At 38.1% G+C, this 17,483-nt stretch overlaps 1 protein-coding gene across 1 annotated transcript; it reads right to left on the bottom strand.

Annotated features, from left to right (window-relative positions):
• Positions 1–2,331: 2,331 nt before the first annotated feature.
• Positions 2,332–4,126, bottom strand: LOC102416935 (uncharacterized protein C3orf18-like). Its single transcript, XM_023751021.1, has 2 exons — positions 4,110–4,126; positions 2,332–2,746 (listed from the first exon to the last, which is right to left on the bottom strand). Exons 1-2 carry the CDS (start codon positions 4,124–4,126, stop codon positions 2,422–2,424), a joined length of 342 nt encoding a protein of 113 aa, XP_023606789.1. The 3' UTR covers positions 2,332–2,421.
• Between the last annotated feature and the right edge of the window lie 13,357 nt (positions 4,127–17,483).

The following is a 17,483-nucleotide window of genomic DNA, read 5'->3' as shown; positions in this document are numbered from 1 at the left end:
TATGTTCAAAACCAGACTTGTTCTCACTCTTGTGTTATGTAAATAGCTGCTGAAATGTTTATTCTTTTTAGCTTTAAACAGGCTGCTTGGACTCTGCCTATATACATGTAGTTCATGAATAAGCCAGATATTTGAGCAGAATTTGAAGCTTTCTTCTGTGACTGTTTCCTTTCCAGATGAGAAAGAGGAAAGAAGACCTTGACAACTAACAACTGGCCTAGAAGTAACAGGTCAACTTTCTGTGGCTAGGAGATAGCCAGACACTCACAATAGGCTGTAGAATTCTATTGCTTAAGATAAAAAGAAAATCTCAGAATACAAATATCAGCTAGGGCTAGTCTGTGGCCATGATGAATCAAGACAAAAATAAGATCACTCTATAATCATATCCAAAAGCAGACAAAAACAAGAACATTATCCAATCCATAAAAATGTGTCCAATCCATAAAAGTGACTAACCCCCCCCCCATGGCTAATATGACTATTGCTTCATTAGCAATCTTAAGAAACATCAAGATGGCCAAACCTAGAATTACATTTACTTCTTCCTAATACCATCAAATCTAGAGCAAAACCCAGCTTCTTGAACAGTCCCCAAAAGAACATAGTACAAGCCCAAATTCTAGAATAGGTGAGATGATAAGCCATTGTTCCTCATGGTGTGTGTTCTCATTTCTCATTCAATAAATCCAATTTTGGTCACCAGGTGTTTTCCTTGATCTTTGGTTAAAACAGCGGTTCTCAACCTGTGGGTCGCGACCCCTTTGGGGGTCGAAAGACCCTTTCACAGGGGTTGCCTAAGATCATCGGAAAAACATATATATAATTACATATTGTTTTTGTGATTAATCACTATGCTTTAATTATGTTCAATTTGTAACAAAGAAAATACATCCTGCATATCAGATATTTACACTACGATTCATAACAGTAGCCAAATTACAGTTATGAAGTAGCAACGAAAATAATTTTATGGTTGGGGGTCACCACAACATGAGGAACTGTATTAAAGGGTCTCGGCATTAGGAAGGTTGAGAACCACTGGGTTAAAGGGTAATGGCACAGAATGTCCTCTTTAATTTCTCAGGAACTAGTACTCCCTAAATTGACCTCTGATTTTTCAAGTCACTTAAGCTATCTAACTTCTAGTCACTCTACACTCTCATGTGTGTTCTTCCGTGAGGCAAAAGCAATAAGAATCCTAGGAAACTCATTAGTACCATTCTTTTTTTCCAGTTTCTGCCTACTTGTGGTTGGTTCCTAGTGCCTTCAGAAGATCTTTTACTGTCATTTTCCCAGTATTTATAATGTTATCTCCAAGAGGTTGTTCTTACATGAATTTACCTTTATTAAAGAATACATTATTATTTTTTTGTTACTAGAAAATATTACTATGTGTCTTATAATCTGTTCCTACATAGGCAAACTCATTATGATAACACAATTTAGTAGTACCCATTATACGTCATTGTAGTGAGTAGGCATAGAGTTATAGTTGCTAAATGAGTAATTTGGAAACTTAAAAGTGCCAAATATATCATTTACTGTGAGACTTGCTGGACTTTCACCATCCTTCTGTTGGGTAGGAATCAAAAGACTTATTCAAACAGTACAATTCTAAGAGTTTCCAGGTCTAATTTTAGAATTATTTAAAATTATCATTATAGTAAGTATATCGATCTGACCCACAAATATGTTGCTAGAAAATATCATTGACAAAACTTGTAACCAGTGCTTTTGGGAAAATAATTTGTCACTAGAACTAAATGATACCTTGAAATTGAATTTGATGTGAGCATTAATTTTCTCAAACCTTTTACAAAGCTTTGTACTTAACTGTTATATATCAGGAAACAAGTCACTGTTTTATTCCTAATAGGAACCAAGGCCTCTAGAAGGACATTCTTTCCTGTATCATTTAAAGTCCAGTGTGTTCTCCTGTGGGATATATTTGTCTGGGTTCTGTCTGGAAAGACAAAGCTAACATTATTTACTTTTAGAGTTTCTCCTGGTGTAACTTGTGGGTAATATACATCATTATTCATGTAGATCAAGACATGAGATTTAGAGATACTTTTATGTTTCTTTGGCCATTGCACATATTGATGTGTTGTGTTTTTTTTAACCACAAAACATTTTATTTACAAAATATGTATACTGAAGACTATACATCAGGCCCTGTCACCATGGGAAGCTCCCAAGCCAAGTCAGGGAGGGCTAAAGGGGCCCACAGGGCAAAGCTCTGCCCACCCCAAGAGGAAAAACCCCTAGTGCCTGGGAGCAGGCTCAGCCCACAAAGGACTACACACGAAGGGGGATGGGTAGGAGGAGTGGAGACCCAGTGCCCAGCAGAGGGCTGGGTGGGCAGGTGGGAGGGGAAGCAGCAGGCGGCAGGACCCCATGGTTCTGAAGGTGAGGGTGTCAGGTCTTGACATCCAGCAAGGGCATCCGCTTGTGCTGGTAGCCACTCTGCCAGCCGTGCACCATCTTCGGGTCTCCCACGTCCGAGAGTAGCTCCTGCTCAGCCTCATGCAGCTCCTCAGCGGGGTCATAGCTGTACATGGGGAGCAGGTGATGGTGAAGCCTGTCCCCCCGCTTTTTCTTCTGGACGTACATTACCACAGCCACCACCACCCGGATCAGGGTGATGAGGAAGAAAGGGCCCAACACATAGCCCACCATAGAGTCGCTGTTGGCCTGGGGGGCACTGGGCACTGTGGTGTTACTCTTGACAGCAGCTGGAGGACTGTGTAGTCAGCATGGGCAGTGCCTCCGGAGGGCGCCTCCACTGGGCTCCCTCCCGCCGCTGCAGCCCAGACAGGAACGCCCTCGCTTGGCTCCCGGGCCCATATTGATGTGTTTTAAAGTGTAAACAATTCTTTTGGCCGGACAGTGTGGCTCAGTGGTTGTGTGTCAGTCTATGAACCATGAGGTCACTGTTCAATTCCCGGTCAGGACATATGCCCTAGTGAGGCTTGTTCCCCAGTGGAGGGCATGCAGAAGGCAGCCAATCAATGATTCTCTTTCATCATTGATGTTTCTATCTCGTTTTCCCTTTCCTTCCTATCTCTGAAATCAGTAAAAACATATATATATTTTTAAAGTAAATGATTATATACATTATATCTGCCTTATGTCAGCATAGACATTTTTATAACAGTTTTTGGAAGTGTGAATATTCCCTTTTTTGGAATAGAGAATATTGTAAAGGCTAATAATATTACACCTGCCCTGTAGCCCTCTTGCCCCACACCCAGTACTCTCATGGTCCCCTTAGCCTACTCTATCCTTATTTCAGAAGACATATTGCTTTCTCCCACACTGCATATTTATATTGTATTTACTTATATTCATTGTTTATATTATGCTTATGTGTATTGTCTAACTCCTCCTGCTAGCATGCAGAGTCCACAAAGGTAGGGATATTTGCCTGTTTTGTTCACTAAAGTCATCTCTTGAATCTAGAGTCATATTTGACATGTAAAAGTTCCTCTCCATATATTAAATGAACAGATAAAAAGAAATAGTTTATATAAGCCAAATATTTCTGTACTTTTAATATAGTCCTTCTACATTCTAATTTAGAGGATGTAGTAGAAGATCTCCCTGCCTCCTTCTTGTCCCTTCCACTTAATCTATCTGCCAGAGTCATCTACATAAAGTACAACCAGATCTTTTTAAATCGTTCTTCCAAAATTGTTAACACCTCCCCAGTATCTTCAAAATGAAATCCAAACTCCCTAACTTGGCATTTGAGGCCTTCTGCAATCTCTCCTTATTCTGCCAACAACTTCATCAATCAACACTCCCCTTGTGCTTCAGTTTTTCTTGATGTGATCTTTGGGCGTGTTTTTTCGTCGCTTCATTTAAATGTCGTCTTTGTGCTATGGCCTATCCTGATGACCTCATTTAAAATGGGACCACATTCCCCATCCTCCTTACTCAGTGTTACTTTTCTCCATTGCACTTATCACCTTCCAATATACTGTATAATTTACCTATTTTCTATATTTATTTCCTGTTTTCTCCCCAGAACATAAGCTCTGTGAGAACAAAGCTTTATGCTTAAGTTCTCTGTGATATCACCAGTGTTTAGAATAGTGCCCTACCTCCGTATGATGGCCATCTTTTCCCCTCCACTTAGATTTCCCTATCTGTTTGCCATGGCCTTGCTTAAATGCCAGCTCTTCTGAAAAGATTTCCTGCTGTCCTAAACTCAGGTGAAGATAATCTCTCCTCTGAACATAGATAGCATTTAATCAAAACCTACTTTCATATTGCTTGTATTTTGGTTATTTATGTATATGTCTTATTTTTTCCTACAAGTGTGTCTTAACAGGTTTCATCACTAACATCTTCACAATCTCAGTGAGAGGGTGCAGTCCAGGCTGAGGGACCCCACCAGTGCACGATTAGGCCGGGGAGGGGCCGCGGGAGGGCTCCAGAGGTGCCCGGCCCATCTCGCTCAGTACTGATCAGCTGGACCCCAGCAGCAAGCTAACCTACTGGTCGGAGCATCTGCCCCCTGGTGGTCAGTGTATGTCATAGTGAGTGGTTGAGCATCCTTAGCATATCATTAGCATATTAAGCTTTGATTAGTTGTTGGGTTGTTCTGGCATTCAGTCTATATGCATATTACCCTTTTATTATATAGGATGATTTGAATAAGGCAAAACCTCTATGAAAAGGGATTTTGATTTTAAGCTTATTTTGGGGGGAAATTAATTATGGTTTAAACTCAATGGACTGAAAATATCCAATAAGGAAAAAAATGTATATTGACATATTTTATTTCATATTCAGAGCCTAGACTAAGTTCTGTCATTGGCTTTTTTCACGTCACAGAAATTTCCATTTTCTAGGCGTCTGTGCCTTACAAATTGTTTATTTACCAACTAATGCCCTGTCAAGTTGTCTGAAATAGAATTAAGATTTGTAATATAATTTCTAATAGAATTAACAAAAATATAATTAAAGACACAAAGAACATGAGATTAATATCAAACAATATATGTAGATTTATTATCATTTGAGTGCTTTATTTTTCTGTAATGTATCTTGACATTAATTAATTATTTTATATTCAGTAGGATTGGGAGCAATGCTAGGGCAGTGCTACAAAAGGTCATAGGACTGAAAGCAAATTTGAGGAAGTTCTTACATCTCTTTATTCTCAAATTCCAAACAAAAGCCTCTATCACTGGATTATATTTGATTCCAAAGCTTTCTTTTATCATCATTTGCTTTACATATGCTGTCAATGAACTAAAAAATCTGGGTTTTAAGGAGGAGTAATTTATAATACTTGTTTTTAAGGAAGTATTTCCTCCTCACCCTCCTACTCTCTTCTCCTCTTTCTCCTTCTCCTCCTCCTCCCCCATTTCCTCCTTGACATCCTTTCCCTCCTCCCCGTTTTTCTTTTCTTCTCCTCCTTCTCCTCCTCCTGCTCCTCTATTCAAGGGAAGAGTATTTTCAAAGTAACTAAAACTGGGCCTCACTCGCTGGAAAACTAATAGCTGGTGTATTCTATTTCTTGAGGCTAGTTGAAAGCTAATGTTAAGGAACTTATAACTCTGATGGAATTATGCTCAAAGTCTCAAATGAATGTGTCTCGGAGAAATGATTGATATTGAACCCGGATAGCATCATGAAATTTTAAAGTGCGCCAGTTGAGTAGCCATATGGTGAGATGCAGTAAAATGCACTTTTCAAACTTTTCATGTAAAACCTTAAAATCTTGGCTTAGAACAAGAGTTTACTGCCTTCCCACCTGTTCCCATGTCGCTGAAAGCCTTTGGCAGGAAACCAGGCCCTGTGCTAACTTCCAGTGACACATACTCATTCTTGCTTCCTTCAGCTCTGTGCCCAGCCCAGCTCAGCCACCACAGATGCAGCTATGCTTAGAGCAAACCAAACCTACCAGTGAGATCAGGGTGGGTCTGATGGAGAGACTGCCAGGTGGAGCAGTTCCTAGGAGTGTGGACTCCTTGATTCCCAAACCTACTGAGGACCAGTATTAGAAATTTTAAAAGCAGAAAACTAGATATCCCTGAAGTACCCTTTATTAGAGAATGCTTTTTCCTCTGGTTTAGTCCTCTATCCCTACTATTGCCAACCTCTTGTTAATGGACTCAGTTCCTAAGGTTGCTGACACCTCCTCTGATTCCCATAACGACTGGCACACAGCGGTTTTCAGTAAATATTTATTGGGTGTATGAATAAAAATGAATAAATGATTCAAATGATTGATTTCCTATATGACCCTTTGTACTACAGAACTAAACTGGTAGTAAAATGATACTGTTTTCCAGTTTAGCTTAGGCCTCAGGGAATCACTGTATAAAATCTAATTATTTGATTTTCTTAGAGAGAGAGAAATCAATAGTACCAGGTCAGGATTAAAAGATAGTTTTTTGCATTGTTACCACCTTGGCAATGGTACCAGCCATTTACAAGCCACAAGAATTCCTTTGAAAATGAGGAAAACCGCCCAGTTTAAGCACAGTGAACATTATCATCAACCTGACGCTGACATGCCTGACTGTGAGGCTTCAGTGCTCCTGGTACATTTCCTCTAATCTGTCATTAGATTCCCTTTTTGACATTTGGAAGGTCTTAGGAATTGATTACTGGTCCTCAAACTATCATGATCACCAGTGGCAAAATAAAACACAAAAATGTTATATGATTCTTCTTGTATCTTTTATTGTTATCAGAAAACATCAGGTCGCTCCATGCCACATTATAATTTATCCAATTGTGTCTTCTTTTTTGTTCTGTAGTGAAAATGGAGAGAATTGGGAGTGGGGAATTTGGAGAAAAGAGGCAGAGAATTAATGTGCCTTATATAAAATCAGAAAGACATCAGACTAAATCAAAAGGAAATATCTGTATAGAACATTAAAACCTGTACTTTAGAACAATGTGCGTTAAAAACAAATTGAGGTGCTAGTTGTAGAGAAGAAAATCCAAATGCAAATGAGGAAAAGACAGCTATAAAATGTAGGTTGGTTGGCTGCTGTTCTGCCCAAGAAGCACTAGCTGGCATTAGTGTGAAATTTAAATTCACTTCTGTGCTGGTGATTGCCTCTTTGGAGCTCATTAAGCATTCTTTGGCACCAAATTTCAGACTGAGTAAAACCATGGAGCGTGATCTAGGCAGAAATTAACCTCAGGGTCTATAAGCTCCTGTAACTGAGCCTATAAGAAGTTGGTAATTTGTCCTGGAAGAAGATTCTCAAAAAGGGCAGAGTTTGGGGGAGGGAACTTAGAGTTTGACTCTCACAGCTGGATATGAAGCCAGTAGCGTTATGGGGCTTTGACTATATTAGCATTACCCTCTTTGGGGTGGTTCACTAATCTTTTGAGCTTCATCATTTCAGTTTCTGCTTGAGAGCTGGCTCTTCAAAAACTTTAAGTGACAATGACAGTCTACAAAATTGCTCTCTGAGAACAATTAAACAAAGTCAGAAGGCATGTAATATTTTTAGCAGTGGGTAAAAGGGATCATTTAACGATGACAGAGTGAAGCTCATAGTTTTTAAAATTGCTCCGACAGATCTGATTGATGTGACAGAGTTGAGATGATGGTTGGTTTCTACAGGCTAGCTCAGCCCAGATGGTATGCGGAGGAAACTGCTGATATAATGGATACGAACTTAGGAGCTACAAGGAATTACTCTTGACAAGAAAGTATCTTCTTGTTATTCAACAGGTGACTGCAGAAGAGATACATTGAAAATCATGTTAATGACAGCATTATGCACTAATAAAGTACAACAGGGAGAAAAAAAGCAATATTTAAAAAAAGACAGAAGAGTAAAACACCAAACATACAAATTTCTGGATATCACAGTTATATTGGTAATAACTTATTGAAATGAGGGCGTTAGGAAGTGGTCATCTATATATATGAAAGCCTAATATGCAAAGTGTCCCCTTGGGAGTTCAACCAAGAGACTGAGTTTGATTGCTTTCTATGACATGCACTGACCACCAGGGGGCGGCATGGAATGAAGGAAGGCCCTGGCTGGCGGCTGGCGGCTGGCAGCTGGGGAAGGGAGGCCCCAGCCAGTGGCTGGCAACCGCTAGGGGCCCTACCCATGTATGAATTTCATGCACTGGGCCTCTAGTTAATAATGAAATGAATATAGACAGGAAGAGATAGTAGCAATTAAGTGGACAACATGTTCTTATTACCAATGTTCTGATTGATTATGATTAACTACCAATTCTGAGGCTGATTCATTAACTCTTAAGGATACAGGCCTTAGGAGCAGAATACTGAATGAGACACAGATTTCCAAATCCTCTAGAAAAAAAGTTTCTTTATATCAAGCTCAGCTATATGTTAATTAATCAGAAACACACACCTTCACTGCTGTGATGTGTGGAGAATGTGTTACATGGAAGCTGTGCCACAGAAGAGGGAGAGTGGAAAATTGGGGAAAGAAGGCTTTTCTCATCTGCAAGGTCCCGAGAGCTAACCCTTTCTCATGTTTCATCACTGGATCTTTTCATAGTACTATAGAGAATACCTAGGCTTTGCAACCAAACAGGTAGAGGTGCAAGTCTGAGCTTCAGGACTCAGCAGCCACAGGAATTTTGGAGCTATCATTTACTCTATTCTCCTTTTACTATATGTAAAATGGGGCTGAAATAATAAACTAATAGGGTTGTTATGCAACATGCATGAGAAGAAAAAGAACATTGTTAAAACCCTGAGGTTTGAGAGTCCGGGAATCAAACCCACAGCCTTTTGATGTACGGGACAATGCTCCAACCAACTGAGCCACCCAGCTAGGATAAGAGTCTGGGTTTTAATCTTGGCTCAACTGCTTACAAGTTGGTTGACTTTGTGCTTTGTTTCCTCCTGGGTATCATGAGGACAATAAGTATCCAGCTTCTGAGTCGTAGTGGTGATTAATTATGTTAATGTACTAGCACCAGAGTGGTCCTGATATATGGTAAGCTAAATTAGCTATAATTATCAGTATGAAAGTGCCTGGGAAAATACTTAACACATTGTAAGTTCACAATAAAAGGAGGCTACTTTATTATTGGTATTTTTACTATTAGTTCCTATCCAGAAGGACTGCTTATATCACTATTTTTTTTAGAGTTTTTTAAAAAAATATATTTTATTGATTTTTTACAGAGAGGAAGGGAGAGGGATAGAGAGTTAGAAACATCGATGAGAGAGAAACATCGATCAACTGCCTCCTGCACACTCCCCACTGGGGATGTGCCCGCAACCAAGGGCCCACCGGGGATGTGCCCGCAACTCTAGCCCTTGACCGGAATCGAACCTGGGACCCTTGAGTCCGCAGGCCGATGCTCTATCCACTCAGCCAAACCGGTTAGGGCTAGAGTTTTAAATCCAGTTCATTTCTAAGTTTTAAACAATGTAGGAAAGGGCATTCTCTCCTTGAAGATCCAAAAATTACTTAAAATAACACATCCGACTCATTAAGTACAAATGCATAATGGAAGAGATTTTTTTCATAGAATTAGACGTATGCAAAATTACTACCAGCCATAATTTTATATAAATCACAATGTAAAAAAAATGCCAAATTAATGAGAACATTCTTTATGATAGGTGGGATCAGTAGGTAATGAAGGAACTAATGTTAGGTTGTAATATTGAAACATCTTAATTCATATTCTGTAAGATGAATCAGCCAGATTAACCGGATAATTTCAAATGACACTAAATATGGAATGCCTGTGAAATGCCAATAAAAACAGGAATTAGCCTCTGAGGTAAGAATAAAAAGAGGAGATGAGACAATACATTTCAAATGGGATTTAATTTAAAGATATTAAACAAGGATGTGACTGCTATTCAAATAAGAGAAAATGTAGTAGTGACTAACAATATTTTCCCTTCAAAAATTGGCATGGGAGAAAATATGACTCATTTGTAAAGCAATTTCCTAACAAAAAAGGATATTACTATGTTTTAAGACCTCTTTGAAAACACATTTCAATTATTATATGTTTAGTCATGTTAAAATATGTACGTAAAATTTTGTGATTTAAAGGGGGAAAAAAGAGCATTGAGTTTTGGCATTTCTACATTCCTGTATACAAAATGAAATAATTTTGTAATATTCCAAATTTTGAATTGACAACAAAATAACATGTACACAAGAAAAACAGATAGGTAAGAAATATTGTGTAATCAGAGGAAGGTGAGGGTTTCAGAGTTTCTGAGATTTTTTTCAATAGAAAAAAAAAAAGCAAATGAATAGCAAGAAAATACTTCCCAGAAATGATTCATTGGGATGGAACTATTCAATGTGGACATTAAAAGAGGAAGGCAGACTTCTTCTTATTGTCTTTTCGAGGCTGCTAAGTCCTTTGAAAGCCGAAATCAAATTGTTCACCTATACTTAAAGGGTTTTTAGCATATGGCCACACCCAAATACATTGCCAGAAAATATTTATTCATTTGTTTGTCCATTTGTTCATTCACCCCATGTGTATTAGTGCTTACTATGTAACAGTATTATGTTATGATCAAGAGACAGAAAAATAATACATGGAACTGTATTCAAAGAAGTTACTGTCTAGTATGGGAGATAGGCATGAAAAAAATAAACTAAGAATTATCCTATATAATAAAAGGTTAATATTCAAATCAACCTGCCCCCTGGTGGTCAGTGCGCTCCCACAGTCGGACATCCCCTGAGGGCTCCCAGACTGCAGGAGGGTGCAGGCCGGGCTGAGCCCCCCTCCCCCCCACCAGTGCAGAATTTCGTGCACTGGGCCTCTAGTATCTCATAACTAAAGTAGTAGCAAAGCAAGAAATGAAAGTAGTAGAAATGAAGGCACAGAAGAGGGAATAGTTAGCACTTTCTGGGAGTATCAGGGAAGACATCAAAAGAAGATATTTTTCCACTATGGAATGTGGAAAGTTCTTTTTCAGAAGCTCTGTATTTATATTGTAGAAATCATGACATCAATTAGCCAAACCATTTAGCATTTATGTAGTGATTTACAGATTACAAATCACATCAGATGCTTTACAACTCATAAAGTACATTTTTTAAATTTTTTTTAAAGAAGAACTAATTTATGTAATTTATTTTATTTTATTTTATTTTAATATTATTGATTTTTTACAGAGAGGAAGGGAGAGGGATAGAGAGCCAGAAACATCGATGAGAGAGAAACATCGATCAGCTGCCTCCTGCACACTACCCACTGGGTATGCGCCCGCAACCGTGGTACATGCCCCTGGCCGGAACCGAACCCGGGAGCCCCGAGTCCGCAGGCCGACGCTCTATCCACTGAGCCACACCTGCTAGGGCAAGTACATTTTTTTTAAGTAGTAGGGCCCGTACATGGTGTTGGGTATATCGGACAGATACATACAAAAAAATGAAATTAGATCACCATCTTACACCATACACAAAAACAAACTCAAAATAGATTAAAGACAAAAGTCAGACCAGATACCATAAAAACACTTGAAGAAAACATAGGCAGAAAAATCCCAGATATTTCTCATAGCAATATTTTTTCTGATATATCTCCTCTGGCAAGAGAAACAAAAGAAAAAAATGAACAAATGTCACTACATTGTACTAAAAAGCCTTTGCACAGCAAAGGAAACCATCAACAAAATGAAAAGACAACCCACTGAATGGGATAACATATTTGTCAAGGTTAATATCCCAAATTTATAAAGACCTGATAAAACTCAACACCAAAGAATCAAACAATGGAATTAAAAAATGGGCAAAGGACTTGAATAGACACTTCTCCAAAGAGGACATACAGATGGCCAATGGATATATGAAAAGATCCTCAACATCATTAATCACCAAAGAAATGAAAATTAAAACCACAATGAGATATCACCTCACACCTGTCAGAATGGCTATCATCAATAAATGAACAAACAAGTGTTGCTGAGGATGTGGAGAATCTATCCTAATGTTTGTTAAGTTGATTTTTAAAATTTCAGTGGAGTAAAGGGAACCTTCGTGCACGGTTGGGATGCAGATTGGTGCTGCCACTGTGGAACATGTATGGTGTGTCCTCAAAAAATGAAAAATGGAACTGCCTTATGACCCAGTGATTCCATTTCTGGGAACATATCAGAAGAAACCTGAAACACTAACTGCAAAGAATACATGCACCCCTATGTTCATAGCAGCCTTATTTACGATAGACAAGATTTGAAGCAATCAGCGTGTTCATCAGTAGATGAGTGGATAAAGGAGCTGTGGTACATTTACACAATGGAATATTACTCTGCTGTGTTAAAAAAAAAAAAGGAAATCTTACCCTTCACAACAGCATGGTTGAACCTGGAAAGCATTATGCTAAGTGAAACAAACTAGTAAGAGAAAGAAAAGTATCATATCTTCTCACTAATATGTGGAATCGAATGAATAAAATGAACTAATAAGCAAAATAGAAACAGACTCCTAGGTAGAGAGCAGGCTGACACCTGTCAGGAGGCAGAGGGACTGGTTGGGGTGGGTTGGGGGATTGAGCAAAAACAAAAAATAAACTGATGTACATGGACTGTTGCAGAAGACCAGAGAAAAACCAAGCAAGGCTTTCAGGAGTTACACTGTTTATTACACCAACGGAGCAGAATAACTTCCCAAGTCTGAGCAAAGTAACATGCAGGGAGCTTATCTTTTATATCTTTCTGGTGTCTTTGTCCCTCAAATATGGATTATGCTTTGGGTCCTTTTCTCGGGCTTTGCAAAAAGGCCCCAGGTGTTGGGGGTCTCCAGGCCATATCTAATGGTCTGGCCTGGCGCCAGCACTAATAACCCCTGCCGCTCCAGAGCTGTGCACTGTTCACAGTTTATGGCCTCTGTGAAATGTGAGCATTTAGGTAATAGGTGGTTCTGCAAGACCAGTTTCTGGGAACGAGGCAGTGACTTAATTATAGGTTATCAAGAATGTACACTGGGCTTGCTGGCACAGATTCAGATTGCTAGCCCCCCAAATATCAGGGTTACATTGGAATTAGCCTTTGTAGCCTTCTCAGGACAACAGTGTGGATTGCTGGGAGGAGGGGTAGAGAGTAGAGAAGGGTATAAGAAGGATAAATGATGATGGGCAGAGACTTGACTTGGGGTGGTGAACACAATAACTGCACAGATGATGTAGAATTGTGTGCCTGAAACCTGTATAATTTTTTAAATCAGTGTCACCCCAATAAACTCAATTAAAACTAAAATAAAACAAAATAGTAGGTCCCTTTCTGCATGTTGATTGTAGCTTATCAACTTTATTTTTCTTTACTAGTCCTGGACCTATAGCTTAGACCAGTGATTTTTCAGCCTTTTTAAATAAAAAAAAATCTCGTAGTGCACATAATCTAAATTTCTGCAGCACAACAAAAAATGTTATATTTTTTTGCCGATCTGAAAAAAAAAGATATAACCTTGATTCATTCACACTGGATAGATATTGTTGTGTTGGCTGTTGCCACTTTTTAATTTGACAGTCTAAGGGAAAAAGGTCAGTGCCCCTGACTAAATAGGTATTGCATGTTTTAAAAATTCTTGCGGCACACCAGTTGAAAATCGCTGGCTTATATGTATATCTCTACAGTCTTCTAATAAAAGGATTGTTCTAGGTACTATTACTGCATAAAACATCATCCTGAAACACAGTGATTTTAAATAATAATAATCATGTTACTATTTCTTATGATTTCTGTGGGTCAAGATTTTGCGAAGGGCTTGGCTGGAGAGTTCAGATGTGGGGAGCTTATGCAGCTGCAGCCCCAAGGTGACCGGAGCTAGAATAGCAGTGGACTGGTTGGGCATGTAGTCTCAGGGTTGCCCCAGGTGGTCTCATTACATGGGCTACCCTGGGCACCCTCATAGCGTGGAAGCTTCAGGACACCCACATTACTTACATGCTGGCCCGGGATCCTTTACCCGCAAGAAGGAAGCTGAATGGCTTTTTCTGTCCCTACTTTGGAAATCACACTGCATCACTTACAAACAAGCTACAGACTTAAAAGGAAGGGCAATATACTTAACCTCTTGATGGATGAGAGGCAAGATTCTAGTCTGAAATGAGAGATACTTTTGTGGCCATCTTTAGAAAATACAGTCTTTAACTACTTTCTCACTCAAACTTTGAGTAAGCAAATGGTATTGGAATCTTACTGGAGTCTTATCAGAAAATTATTCAGGATGAAGGTAAATTACAGAATCTTTTCTAATGTTTGTTAAATTGATTTTTAAAATTTCAGTACTGGATGATTTCTAATGACACTAAGATCAGAACATGATAGGACAAATAAGAGATCCGGATTTAATAGGCAATGAGGATTTTCTCACACAGCAGGCCATTGAACCATGGAAAAGGTTACATGGGAAATTGAAAAATCAATTTCTTTGTAGGTCTTAAAAATCGATGGTCAAGGGATTCTGTGAGTCTCTCTTGTGTCAGTATGGTTCCAGCTGGAGGAGAGAGATGGATTGGGCAACCTTTTAGACCTCTTTCAGTGACTTTCTGTATTCACTAACTAATAAGGCAGAGAAATTGTCTCGGTAACCTTGGAAAAGTCTTTTGGTCAATGCAAGGGCTTGTTTTATTTTATTTATTTATTAGTCTTTCATTTATTTATTTTGAATTCTGTGTCTCATAAAAAGCATTCAGATTTCTATGTATGTTTTTCTCACCAAGGCATTTGCCACAGATTTTTTTCCAGGTAGTAGTTACTATCCTTGGATCAGTAATTAGGAAAAAAACCACTTTGTGATAAGGTAAAATCTGTGGGTCCTTGTTTGTCATGGCTGTCAAGATAAGGAACAAATTACAGGTAACAATTTGTGTGTATAAGCGTGTTGGTGTCAAGATGAATATATCACATAGAGAGCTTGTGTGGTGCCAAGTATTTTGCTTTTCCTGCATTATTTGATTTAATTCTAAACAACTCCAGTGTACAATTAGTATTTCTACTTTAGAGATGATGAAAGTGAGGTACATAGAGTTAAGCAACTTTTCTGATGTTAAGAAGTAAAGCTAAGATTTGAACCTATTTATGTTAACAGGAGACTTACTAATTAAAAAGGTTCTATATTGTTTATTATTGAAAAGCAATGGAATGAGTGCTCACTATCTTATTTTTTTTTATTTAGACTGTATTTTCAGTCTGGACTTTATAAATCAGGGTCCCTCAATGTCATTAAATGATAGCCCATGTGCTCTTTTATCTGGCCTGCAAGGCTTTTTATAATCTGGCTTCATTTTATTAGTAGTTCTTTTATTACTTTAACTTGTTCTTTTCTGTTCCTCTAAAACACACCATTTCTTTAGCCAAAATCGGAAATTCCCATGCCTTTGGGTAAAACTGTTTCTTTTATGTGAAATTGGCATCCCCCACACCCATCAAATTCTTTCTATTGTTTCAGCCCATTCAAATGCTGCCTCTTCCATTCAGCTTCTCAGATTACCCAATAAGAGGAAATTTCACCTGGATTTTAATAACTCTTACTTTCTCTATGACTTGTGTGAAATCTGTCAAGCTATACTTCTTTCTGTTATATGGATTATGATTTCATATACAATTACATTGATGAAAAAAGCATTCACTTGCTTTAAAAAATTAATACTTGAAAAGCAAGATCAATGCTCTCTCTGGTCCCTTTGAGGTCTAGATATTGACTAATCAGCTAAGCTGAATATCTCTTCATACGTTGTCCAAATTTGTTTTCTATTTCATGGATTCTTTATATTTGTGATATCTAAATTTCTTCTTGTTTTTATCTGTAAGCGGTCTTATGGACATGTGGTAGATCTTTTAATGGTTTATTTACTTTTCTTTTTTGTACTTGTATGTAGTTTCTCATTTCTTATTTACCCACTTTTGCTGTAGCAGCATATTATTTCTCTCTCCTTTCTTATTGTTTTTCTTTCTTTTTTTCCCCTCCAAAAAATACATGATTTTTCATCTAAGGTCCATTGAATTTTAAGTTATATGAAACATTCTTCAGTAACACATTTCGCTCATCCATTTCATTCTCAATATTTAAGTTATTGGTCAGATAAGTATTAAAGTTCTAATTATTAGGTTTTACGCCGCCGCAAGGAAAAACCGTGAGTCCAAACAGAGACCAGATTAAACAGGCTTTATTGGGAGCACACGGGCGGGTTCACCAGCTCGGAGAGGGGAGCTGGAGAAGCCGTGCCAGACTGGAGCAGGGGCAAGTTTTTATGCTGGCAGAAACTGGTGGCAGTGGGGGTTTTTCGGGGTCTGGTGAAACCTGCGGTCTGTCCTGCGGTTTTGGCCATTTCCAGGAGCCGTTTGTCCAGCAGGGACTTTCCACCGGGGTGGGGCAGTTTCTGGACGTCAGTGTGGTGAGGTCAGTTTCTCACCGGCCCAAGAGAGGGAGGGGGTCTTTTCGCCCCCAGGGCAGGGTGCCAGCGAATACCGGACACTAATGTATATCCTGATGAAGTTAAAGACAACTTTCTACTTGAACCATTCTTTTTCCATCATGAAGATCCCTTTAGATATCACTGTGTATGAAGCTTGAGCAATTTATTTTTAAAATCATCACACCATCCTTAATGGTACCAATATCATAAAATGAGCCTTTGAAATTTGATATTAGTCAGCAGTTTTATTGAGACAGAAAGACTCATTAAGTGGACAGATATTCTTGATAATGGGAAAATGGGCATACATGCTATATAATGTGACTTATTTAACAAGTCAGATGTGCTTACCTAAAAAGATATAAACTGCCCTGCTTAGAAGTATATCTAAAGAATTATGGTTGTGTATGTTTTACCAGGAAAAAAACTTAAAATATTCCATCAAATATTAGAAAAGCAAGTTTTAAGGATATGCAATTTTTAACTTAATTAAACAAATTCTTAAAGCATGATTCACTTTGCTCCAATACTACATTCTCAGTATTTTAAAAAATCATATGCTTTTCCATGTAACACATTTCAGGTAAACAGGGGAAATTGCTTCAGGTCTCTGTTTCTTAAATAATAGTTATACATATCATTTAAATTATTTTAAATATGAGTCATGCATATGTTATATGACTTATAGAAATCTGAAATATATTTAGAATAACATTAAATCATTATGGTGCCAAAATTTTTTTCTTTGGTACATTTAGGGAATAATGTCTTTATTTTTATTTTTTTGAGGTGTAAAGCTCTGTGGTATATTTGTAATGAAATTCATTGCAGTTAAGTGGGAAAAGCAATGGGCTTTGGGTCAGACTAAGCAGGCCTTTAATACATTTTCCATTAACTCTAAGGTAGCAGTTTTCAGATGCTTTGGTCTCAGGACTCATTTACACTATTAAAAATTATTAAGGACCCTCAAAAGGCTTTTAAAAATGTAACTTATATCTATGAATATTTGTTATGCTTGAATTAAAACGGAATTATTTTAGAAACATGAATTTATTTAAATAACAACAATAAACCCATTACTTCCTAACATAAATATAACATGTTTCATA

The sequence above is a fragment of the Myotis lucifugus genome, unplaced genomic scaffold, assembly GCF_000147115.1.
Source record: "Myotis lucifugus unplaced genomic scaffold, Myoluc2.0 scaffold_18, whole genome shotgun sequence".
NCBI lineage: Eukaryota > Metazoa > Chordata > Mammalia > Chiroptera > Vespertilionidae > Myotis > Myotis lucifugus.
Note: the sequence above shows the minus strand (reverse complement) of the source record. Positions and strands in the feature narration are given on the sequence as shown.